This window comes from Perkinsus marinus, assembly GCF_000006405.1.
Source record: "Perkinsus marinus ATCC 50983 genomic scaffold scf_1104296946658, whole genome shotgun sequence".
Classification (NCBI taxonomy): domain Eukaryota; phylum Perkinsozoa; order Perkinsida; family Perkinsidae; genus Perkinsus; species Perkinsus marinus.
In genome coordinates this window covers 1-11,918 of record NW_003210883.1, presented here as the reverse complement: position 1 = coordinate 11,918, position 11,918 = coordinate 1, and the positions used below count along the sequence as shown (strand labels likewise).

The 11,918-nt window shown below is 42.4% G+C and overlaps 1 protein-coding gene across 1 annotated transcript in view; it reads left to right on the top strand.

The window, feature by feature from the left end:
• Positions 1-1,877, top strand: part of Pmar_PMAR011073 (hypothetical protein) — a gene marked incomplete at both ends in the record, with an annotated part of 4,072 nt that extends 2,195 nt beyond the window's left edge. The window contains 3 exons of the mRNA XM_002779569.1: positions 1,055-1,145; positions 1,213-1,251; positions 1,855-1,877. Of these exons, the coding sequence (XP_002779615.1) occupies positions 1,055-1,145; positions 1,213-1,251; positions 1,855-1,877 (153 nt within the window). The remainder of the gene's footprint in view (positions 1-1,054; positions 1,146-1,212; positions 1,252-1,854) is intronic.
• Between the last annotated feature and the right edge of the window lie 10,041 nt (positions 1,878-11,918).

Below are 11,918 nucleotides of genomic sequence, written 5' to 3'. Positions count from 1 at the left end.
CTCCAGAGTTTGATAACAATGGGGGGAAATGATATTACTAATGTGATGACATTTACATTGGAAACTGATTGAAGAATGTGGAAAATTAAGAATGAGTTCTCCTCGAGAGTATTGGATAGTGCTATGAAAAACATATTTCACGACTACTGCATATCACCTAGTTTTCCACAGAGTTTTACGACGCCACTTCACGTAAAACGGGTTGTTGTTGTGAAACTCCATTATAGATTCCTAGATGATTTTCTTTGCTGTAGTTTTCTCCGAGTTAACTGAGTGATGGTTCGGTGCTAATGTTGTTATTTCTGAGAAATATTTGATATTTACGAGAATGTTAAAATTTGCTGTATATTTTCAGCGGGAAAATAATTTTCTGGGATATGTGGGAGAGAACCCAAATTGGGCCTCATCTGAATCTTTTCCGCTGGGCAAGAAGTGAATCTTTCTAAAAATCAGAACTACATGATATTGTTCGCGAATTATCTAATCTCAGTTTTCTCCATTGGCGGCTTCATACCGTAACTCGGGTGAAACGTAAAAATAAAATCGCAACGAAAAAAGCGTTTGCTGATCTCCGCAAGAAAAATGCCTTCAAATGTTGGCGAATGTGGCGAAGATATGTTAGAGAGGTAGGGGAAGATTTCAGAATTTTTTTCGGAAAAATTATGAAAAATTAATAAAAAATTATAGATTAATTATGAAAATTTATTTAATTATGAAAAAATTATGGAATGTGATAAATCAAAAAAACGGATTGAATTTTTTTTGGAGATATATTGGACTGGACCTGCGAGACGAAGAAAGAAAATATAAAATATTAACGGAAAAAAACAAAATTTTTGGAATTATTTATAGAATGTGAGAAATAAAAATTGCAATAAAAATTTTTCGAATCGAAACTTCGAATCTTTTTTTCAATTTATTTCTGATTATTATTCGAAAAAAAAAGTTTTTCCCTGAGTGTATTAGGGAAAAAATGTAAATTTTCCCGGAAAAAAATTTTTCCCCTCTTTTTTTCGGGAGGACTGTTTCAGATGCTCAGCCTGTGGACAGCTAGGCGTCTATTGGGTTTACAGAGAAGTTGCTTAATTTTGTGGCGCGTGACGGTGATGGCAAGTCGAAAACTAAAGGAGATAGAAAGACGAATAGTGAGTTTGAAATTTTGATGGAAATTATTACCGCGCGCCCGGAAATTCAAAGTGTATTTTTTGGCAGGTTTTGAGAGTATTAATATCGTGGCGCGCGGTCAAACCGGTGAGGGACGATATTGGAGTTCACTATGAAGGCTTGATGGTGAGTTAAAAGGGATATTTAGTGTTCTTATGGAGTTGCTTGATATCTAACAGTGGAGTTTCGCCCCGCCGTTTTACGTTTTTAATAGCGGTTTTCATATCACTGGTGAAACTCCAGTGTTGGAATATGAATGGAGTCTCATAACAACCCGTTTTACGTGAAGTTGCGTAGTAAAACTAGGCGATATTCGCGGCCTGTAGTAGTCGTAAGATATGTTTTCCATATCACTAGGGTGGCCGTGAAACTCCAATATATGTTCGCTTTCTTCAGCTGAGCTTAGGTGTTTCTAGAGTAACTACACGAACTAGGGGAAAATGTACAGAAACCAACAAGAATTTCCCAAAATTTTTGTCAATTTTTTTCATTTTGTCGCCAACACATTTAGTTGACCATGTGTATATTTTCTCATACTGATACTGGCAAAAAAACTCTTTTTTTTCGTGATTTTCGGCAGGGATTTTTTTTGTATTTTTTACTATCGTAATTCTACTTTGAATTTCATCGGCACTTTTGCTGCCAAATTTTATGCAACTCTACCGTGTATTATTATCTTTTTCTTTGCAGGCGGTTACTCTAAGCCGACGTGAGCGAATTGAAACGCTGAGGCTTTCCTTCTCATTGTGGCGCTCAACGAGTCGTCATCATCATCGGCGAGAATTGACGGCGAGAAGATCTACTGAAATTGCAAGGTGGGGAAAATTTTACGAGAATTTTCATAAAATAATTTCATATGTTTGTTTGGTTTTATCATATTATATATTATTAATTTATTATTTCGTTAATTGATTTCTCAAATTATGTTCTGGGATCAATAATCGATCGACTGGGCGCGCGCGGTTGTCGGTGATGTAGGTATCTGGCAGTGCAAACGGCCTTTGTACAGTGGCGGCGATGCTTGGTGATGGCAGGAGATAGACGGGTCGGAGTTGTGATGGCAAGTGACGCATTGAAGAGGCTTTTGTATGGGAGAATTGGATATGCACGTGAGGGGAGCAAATCGATCGCGTGATCGATTTGGTATGGCAGTCGCGGGCTTGAGGGCTGTAGTTGTACGCGAGATAGTTGCTGAGAAAGTGGATAAAGTGAGTCGGCTTTAGCGGAGCGAAGCGTTTAATGATGTCGAATTTTCATAATTTTCATAATGTCATGTATTCTGTAGCATATTAGTTTGATAGTTGCTGTTATTTTTGATGAAAAAATCGGCAAATGGTCAGAAATGACGAGATCGTTTTGGCATTACAGAATGAAGGGTGGATACCAACCAATGGTTTACAATCGATTAAGATGGCGAGCGCGATATACATTCCGTGATCAGGCGATCTTGTTGGGAGTAGTCGAGCCAAAATTGGATTGTCGATTGCTGTTTTTTATATGGCGGAGCGAAGCATTGCAGAAGGCTGAGATGGTGGGGATGATGAGAAAATCTTCGCTGTGCGTAAAGATATGCCTCGGCTGTGGCAGGTGCGGAGGCGGCAGGTCGGCGCACTGAGGGGGAAGGTCTTCGGAGAATCTTTGAGGAGAATATTGATTTTGTGGAGGTGGGTGAAGAGTGTTGGAATATATGTTTGGTTTCCTCACCTGAGCTCGTTAGTTTCGTCACTACGTTGTGAAAATTCGCAGACGATTTGGGTAGAAGTGTACGAAAACTGACGAGAATTTCGAGTGGGAAAATATGCACATGATCATCTACATGTGTTGGTGGTAAAATGAAAAAATCTGAGGGGATTTAGGAAAAATTCTTATTGGTTTCTGTACACTTCTACCCCAAGTCGTGTATGAAGTTCTATAATTAGCTTTGGAAACTCCTGAGCTCAGCTGGTGAGGAAAGCGAACATATATTCATACTCCAACACTGTATAGGAAACTCCTGAGCTCAGCTGATGAGGAAAGCGAACATATATTCATACTCCAACACTGTATAGGAAACTCCTGAGCTCAGCTGATGAGGAAAGCGAACATATATTCATACTCCAACACTGTATAGGAAACTCCTGAGCTCAGCAGCTGAGGAAAGCGAACATATATCATACTCCAACACTGTATAGGAAACTCTGAGCTCAGCAGCTGAGGAAAGCGAACATATCGTGAGACGTATTTCCATATTTGATGCAAGTCAGATATGAAAGTCGCTATTCTCGAACGAGACGCTTCGTTGGAGAGTTAGCAGCAAAAAAGGTGAGTTTTGAGGGAAATGAGTATTGTCGGTTTTCAAACTGAATTTACTCTTCTCGTTGTTTCTGGGATGGAACACACTCTCCGCTGAGCTCGTCGTCCAACTCGCATCCCAACACCCACCACTGTTGAGCAAGTAAGCACGATCTGACCTTGATCAATGTTCAATTCGTTGGACTCGGTGGAAGAAAGAGCCGTGCACAAGATTCTTAGTCATTTTAGCGCACTTTTCTTAGGAAAAAATACACAACTGAAATGATTGAGATTCTCAGTGAATTTGGCGCGCATGAAAATATATTTCCCTTGTGGCAGTTCTCAATGCTTTTGAGAGAAACTACTTACACGTTGAGTAAAACGTTTGTTATTTTTGCGGTATGCGGATGTAGTGATGTGAAGTGAGTTAATTTGACAGGAAAATGTGAAAAATGTTACTTTTCGGGATTGATAAGAATCGATCTGAAGCTATATCGCATAAACGATGCATGTGATGTGATTAAAGTAACCTTTCGAGACTATGATAGCGACAAGTTGTTCACTATCATTAATCCCGGAATAGAAAACGCACATTTGCATATCATCAAATTGGCACGCACTATATGTTGTTCAATTTTAGCCCGGCGTGAAAACGCAGTTGTTGACTTTGACGTTTGGGAAGTGGCGGAGGAGATATCGAAATGCGTGCGAGGAACAAGAAGCATTGAATATACGTAAGAAAAGGAAGGTAGGTTTCGTGCTTCGCTCCGCTGGAAAATGTGATTTGTTTAGTATTTTTCATCGTGGTATGTTCATGTGAAGAAAACGAAGAGAGAGATGATGATTCAAAGATCTTTGGAAGCTGGTGTTTTGGAAAAGGTGAATTTCGTGGCGCGTGACGGAATTCATGCACTAGTGTTATTCACGGTTGAGAAAGGTAAAGAATATGTGTTTTCTATTCCGGGATTAATGATAGTGAACAACTTGTCGCTATCATAGTCTCGAAAGGTTAATTTTATCATATCACATCTTCATAGCAATTTTTACATCGTTTATTCACATCGATTATTATCATTATTAATCTCGGAAAATATCGCGCATTTTCATATCAAACTAACATGCACTGTATTGGTAGGTGGTAATTTCGTGGCGCGCGAAAATTCATCGAACGAAGAGGACCCGCAACTACGCGGCTGTGCTGGGGAGAATAGTCGGCAAGTTCACGCAGAAGGTGAGGGTGTCTTAGCTTGGTATCAACGAATCGATGGTGCGAACGATTAAATCAGCGTATTTTGGGTGAAAAATCCCGAAATCGGAATTTATTCCCCATTGCAAGGTATATCTTTGTCGAGGGCTGGAGAGCCTTATAGAGCATACACGGCGTATGAGACGGCGGGCGAATCTGAGGCAGACCTTCCGGGAGATGACGATTTGCTCGGACCGACGGGTGGGGTATAAGTTGCTTAGTCGTTGCTGATGGCCGATAAAACGAGTTGTGGAAATCTATAGGATGAGTAGAAGCAATAGCTGAATGCAAGGAAAGTTGTTGTGAAAATATGCACATGGCGAAATTGATACTTTTCATATTGTCATCAACACATGCAGTCGACTCCAGTGGAGTCACTCCACTACAGGTGTTGGTGATAATATGAAAATTCTGAGGAAATTTTTTGGGGGAATTCTTATTGGTTTCTGTACACCCAAGTCGTGTGTAAACTCCTATAATTAGTGAAGGAACTCCTGAGCTCAGCTGAGGAAAGCGAACATAGATTCATACTCCAACACTGTATAGAAAACTCCTGAGCTCAGCTGCTGAGGAAAGCGATTACATATATTCATACTCCAACACTGTATAGGAAACTCCTGAACTCAGCTGAGGTAAGCGAACATATATTCATACTCCAACACTCGCGTTTGTCCGATCGAGAATTCACAGAAAAAACGATGTTGATGATGAATTCGCGTGCTGAAGGGTATGTACTGCCTGTAAGCGAGTCTACTATGTCAATGTGTTAATTTTTTTACGGTATTTTTCTGTACATGTGTTCGTTCTCGTTCGCACATTCTGTGTGCGCTATCTAGAGACTGAAAATACATGTGCGGAGAAACCTTTTTTACAGAACGAATTTGGAGCTAAAATTTCGAATGTGAAGCTCTCTGTTTTATTGCATGGAACCTGTTCGCAAAAATTTTTATCGTACTTTTCTGCACGCCGATTATTTCCGTCACTGGTAGATGCTTTGGAAGTCGTTTGGAAGTTGGCGGCAGATGGTCGTGAAAAAACGGCATGCGAAAATTGGCAGAAAATTTTGGGAAGAAAAAATATTGCGTGAATCGATGGAAATATGGCGGATAGAAATCGGGTAAACTCTGTCGAGATTTGGGATGGTATCAGCGATCACGACGATAGGAGGATTGTGCGGAAGCGCACGGCGAAGGATTTGATAGCCTCCAGGGAAGAAAGAAAATTGGAAACAACTCTACTGAGTATCTTGAACGAGTGGCTGGGCTGGGTGAGAGAGTGCAGGGGAAATTTGTGGTGATTTCTGGTCAGGTGCGCAGCGCGAAGATTTTTCGAAAGATATCTTTTGCGAAAGCTGAGATGCGGAATCGAAAATTAGTGGTTGAGATGATGAGGGAGTGGCGAGATGTAGGTTGATTTGTCGCGCGCCACGAAATTGTCTGAGATACGAAGCTCCTCTGCTAGATGTATTGGATACGTAAGAAGCTAATAGTTGATGCATTTAGGTAGCTGATCAGAGTGCAACTCTGCGACGACGCGCACAGCGAAGATTTCAAGATGATCATGGGAGAAGAATCTTGGTAGATCCAAATGGTTGATGATCATTAGGACAAATCCAATATATGGCGGAAATTGCAAAATTTCATATGATGGGAATTTGCTCTTCAGAAAGGCTGGTTTCGAGAGGCAGTGGTCGCGCGGCGAGATCGTCTTTATAGCGTACTTTGTGATGAATATCTCCGCAGAGAGAAGAAAATGAAAATGAGGTGGGATGAGGCTTTTTTTTTCGGTATGAAAATGTGCATAGCTGGACGTTACGGAGCATTATGGTATGAGCTGTACCTCAGTGTGGAAAAATATGCGCATAAATAACTGCATGTGTAGGTGACAATGTTTTTATTGGTTTCTGAATACTTCTACCCTAATTCGTATATAAACTTCTATAATGAGCGAGGAAACTCCTGAGCTCAGCATATATTCCTCTAACACTGGTTTTGCTAAGTAGCTGATGCGAAACAAGTTGTGAATTTATTCATGTTGAAAGTGAACATATATTCCTACACTGTTCTGGTTGACGTGGGATTATCTGTAAATTTACTCATTAGCTTATCTGAATCATCAAGAAGACTTGTTCCGAGTGGGACGGCTGTCGAAAATCTCAATGATCAGTTGTATGTTTAGGAGAATCTTTGGGAGTTGGAGGGAATCTTTGGAGGCGGTGAAGAAGCTCACTTTGAGTATATCAGCGATGGTGGATAATCGGCGGCGCTGGAGTATTATGAAGTTGAGATTGTGAGAGAATTGTTGCTGCTGGGGTTCGAACCTGCGAGCATTGTAGGTTTGTATGTGAGGAGAGAACCTCATGTCGACTCGCTGAGCTGTTTGCTAGTCGACGACATCTCGATCGAATGGCATTCCGCGCATGGAGAGGGTGGATAATGGGCGAGGAATTTGTTTAACGCGACTGAAAAATGTGAGCGTGGTGCGCTTTAGCGACGTCGTGCTGTGCTGAGACGTTTCGCGTACTGTAGCAGTACGATATAGAGATTGTAGGTTTGATAATAGTTGATGATAATGAGATTTCCTTCTCATTCCTCTTCTGCTTCATGGGGGCGAAGATGCGTCTCAATCACTGCTGCGGATCAAGAGATGTCGTCCGGTGGTTCGCCTTGCGATACACCGAGTACTGTAGATATAGAATGCTTTCTCACTATCAGGAGCAGGAGGCCGAGTCAAATTCGTAACGAGATGCTCACTACGTAGTAGCAGTACTACCACATCGAAGCTCCATGAGCTAGTAATCATCGAGTTCATTGAAGTCGATGCTCGAACCGTACTACGATCGAACCTCAGAGGAAATCTAGCGCAGAAGCTCCCTTGTCTTGAGAATAAACTCGAAGGCGCTGCGAATTTGATGGTTCGAAACAATATCAGGGTTGCAGAGTGGATAGAAGCATTCACCAAAGCTCGCACTGTTCTCATTGAGCGCTACGGCAAAGACCGGTTCGCTGTGTATGGCAAATTCCAAAAGCGGCGTTTCAAGCTCGAAGAGACCCCTGCCGACTATCTCACTGACCTCCAGCGTGTCTGAAAATCGGCGGTTCACCTGAGGTTACGGACAAACTCACTTATTTACAAATATGGCGTGGCTTACCTGACGATTCGGCTGCAGTGTGGTATTCATGTCGGCAAGAATACGAGTAAAATACGTCGACTATACGATGACTCTTCATCTACTGTGCCGGCCACGCGTTCAATCTGGTGTGTAGGCGAGCAATCTCATAGCTGGTCTCATGCCAGGTTGCTGTGGAATTGGGTGGCAACAAATTTCTCGGGAGATATTTACACAACACTGGGGATGTTTTGGACTGCATACTCTGGTTGAATTCATTTCCAATGGTTGGTGCGAAAATATGATGCCCCTTGTATGAAGGCCTGTCCTGACGAGAAGAGGCGTATGTGTGACGCGAGGAGGGCACCTACTATCTCTGTGTTTTCTGGAAAGGCTCAAAGCTCTCAGTCATTCTATTATTGTTCATATGTTGTATTTGTGTCGCTTGAGCACTTGTAAGTATGTGTGGGGTTGGGCTTCCCCTTCCAATCAAGTATACCCCGTGGGGTTCGAACTTGGTCTGGAGAGCTCCAGGTGGAGAATCATCGTTCATTAAATTTTTTCTAAATTTCTGAGTCAGAAAATTCACCACAGAATTGTATACAATTCTGGCAAGGATCACTTATCAAGTGATCGTATTAATTGATTAATTGAAAAGACGCTCGAGTGATATTTAAGCGATTTTCAGTTGGTGGAAGGAGCGTTTAGTGGCATCATATCGGAGGTCTGTCGTTGACTCGCTGTTGTCGAAACGAGCTGTGTGGACAACCCGACAGGTACCACGGTCAGGGTTGAATTTTTGGCAGACTTCTTCTCTCCAGATTTTGTGCGGGTGGCGTTTTGCGTGCCTCAGATTGATGTTATCGCGGAGATTGGTAGAGGTAGGGAATTCCGTGGCGCGCGGTCAGGGAGCATTCAATTCAGGAAGGAGCTTCTAAGCGTCGCTGGCTGTATCTTCGGTGGGGCTTTGATGCCCTTAAGTGTGGAGAGCTCAGGTGAGATCATCTTTTCACTGAGTTTAAGCTGTCACGGAAATTTCGCTGGTGAGAATTTGTTGGTAAAGATGTGTTAATTTCTGCACACTCAAATTGTAGCAATTTACTTGACTGAATTGTAAAGTCAAGTTGTTGACAGTTTTTCCAATCTTCCGATCGTCGGCGATGATGCCCGCCGGGAGTCGACCTTTGGGTGTGAGTTGTCGTATTCATCTTCAGGAGGTGTAGACGAGGTTGTGGCCATCTCGGGAAAGCTGTGAACTCGATCATACAGCGTCACTGTTGCTTGGTGCTGTTGATGCTACTAAGACGATCAGCGGAAGGGGTTAAGGAGTGAGTTTGATATGCTATAGGCCACGCGTTCGAATATTGGAGGAGATCATTCTCATAACATGACCACTCATTTCGTTGAATTATCACCTGTATATAATTTCGTGCCTCGTGACGGAATCCAGTGAGAGAATAGTAGTATTTCAGACAGCAGGAGTTAGCCAATCTTGATCACTGGATGCGACGTTCCTGGAAGGAGCTCGTCAGGAGAGCCTTCTGGTGTTGGCAAAATGTAAGTGGAGACAAGCATGTGAACATTTCTTCTAGTGAGCTCATGCTCACCTGTCGAGCATAGTCTTATCGATGGACATTCGGAATATTATAGGCTCTTGCAATAGCACGACAACGTGTGAAAAAGTTGGAGACGATTTTTGATGTGCATACAGTGGGGAGGAGGAGGAGGTGCCTGTGTGAGTGGCGAGAGTATGTACAGAGCAAGCTGAGGAGGGTGAGAGATGCTCCAACTGGGGATAGAACCTGCGCGGGTTTATTGTGTGCTGGTTTAGAACAGCGTTTTCAACACTATATCGCGCCATTTGGATGGGAGATGGAGAGAAAAGGTGAGATGTTTATGAGGACATAGTTTTCCCAAAATCTCCTTGGAATTTTCATATTGTCATAAACACATGTAGGTTATCCTCGTGATAAGAAAAAATGGGAAGTTAATAGATTTCAGAAATTTTATGATTTTTCGGCTGAGTTTTCTCACTATAGGAGTTTACACACGACTCGGTGTAGAAGTGTGCATATACCGATGGAAATCTCCTCTCGGAATTTCCGTATTGTCACCAACAGTTGATGATGTGCATATTCTTCCCCACGCCGAATATCTGACTTCTTACACTTGTCCCTCAGTTACAAGCTTACATGCATCTTTCCTTAATTTCGTGGCGCGCGACAACTCGTCGGAAGTCCTGCTTGAGGAGGCGATTACACTTATAGTAATACTGTGCTCCAGTTGGCGTTTATGTTGTTGGTCGTAGTTTGTCGCATTCGAAGCGGAAGAGTATAACTCGAATGTTCAACGGCTGGCGAGCAGCAAGTAGAGTTATGAAGAGCCGACGACTTGGTAGAGAGAGAGGAAGCGAGGAGTTAGTGCAGACCACTGTAAGGAGGCGATAGGATGGGTTCTTCTTTGACTGTTCGCCACTTTAGAGTTGTTTATATTCTCTTTGGGGTATTGTATGAGATTTCTGAGTGGAGTCGTTTATAGCCTTCTTGTCTTCGATAGTAAAAGTTCAGTAAAAAGTGTGTCACTTTTGTACGCGAATATAGAAAATGCGCGTTATTTTCCGATTCATGAGAATCGATCCGAAACGATATCACATGAACAATACAAACATTGCTATGAACATGTGGTGTGGCATGAGTGGACTGCCGAGACTATGATAGCGACAAGTTGTTCACTATCATTAATCCCGGAATACAAAACACACATTTGCATATCATCAAATTGGCATGCACTGTGGTAATGACTTGAAAGATCCTGATGGGAACTCGAACGAGTAAGATGTCTTATAAGGTAAATGCCTAAAGTGTGAGGAGAGATCTTCATTCCTCTACCTGTATCTAATCGTTGCTCTATACTAGAATGCCGGCCGCATTCTGTGGTTAATCGTCGTTGCTATTGTTAGAAGTAGCCAGAATAGGTTGTTAGTATTATAGGCGTTTGCTAAGGGGAATGTCTATGCGGATGTATGTGATGAATGTTTAGTTCTCTCTCTGGCACCGTTTATCGCAGAGGAACACCTTCATACGTCAATGGGCAGAGCAATCAGTAAGAATTGGTGTTGAGCGTGTAAGGATATCCATGTAGGTTCGATACCGGCAAGGTGCATTTTTCTATTCATGGCGTTATTCGACTCGAACTTCTACGACAAACAGCATGGCAGGACTGATCGCTGCAACCACGTTGTTGCATCGCTTGGTGAGGAGGGTGGAGGCGATTAGAATATCCATCTTTGGCCACTTGTGCTGTTGTTCAGTGTGGAGGGAAAATATGCACATGGCCAACTGCATGTGTTGGTGACAACGGAAAAAATCTGTTGAAATTCTCATTGGTTTTTGTACACTTCTATGATCAGCTTTGGAAACCCCTGAGATAAGCTGAGGAAAGCAAACATATATTCATACTCCAACACTGCTGTTGTTTAATATAGGGATGTGATACACTACAGTACTAGCAAGGGTTCGTTGGTGAATTTAGTCATATTAAAAAGCGTTAACCGCGGATCGAACCCGGGATCTCTTTTGGAGACTGCAACTTGCTCTTGGCTATCTCATGCTAGGTAGCTGGGAATCATCTACAAACTTATAATTTTCCCGCTGAGAACTCATTTTGAATATTCCACGTATGGCTAGGAACACATTCTCCAATCAGTTTCCAATGCAAATGTCATCACATTAGGAACGTCATATTTCCCCTCATTGTTATCAAACTCTGGAGAGCGTTATTTCTCAATGCTAGATGGGTCCATGCTAGGTACACTTCCGCCTGCAGAGTGGTTTGTTCAGTTTGCGAAATTATCGACTGGATTTCATATGTTCCCGTCAGCGTTCGTTGATGTTGTCGCTGTTGTCGCTCATAAGCGACAAGGCTTTGACGAAGGAGTCCTTTAGGAGTAGTGGATGGACAAAATTGCACAATATGAATCGCTTCGCTCCGCTGAGTAGGATGGTACTTTATGGCAAGAAGTAGCAGGTGGCAATCAGTGGCTCAGTCGGAGGAGACAACCTCATTGTGGCAAGTGATGCTGTTGTGGAGGAACTTGGTGAGTCGTCTGCTGTGTAGTGATGGTTTGAA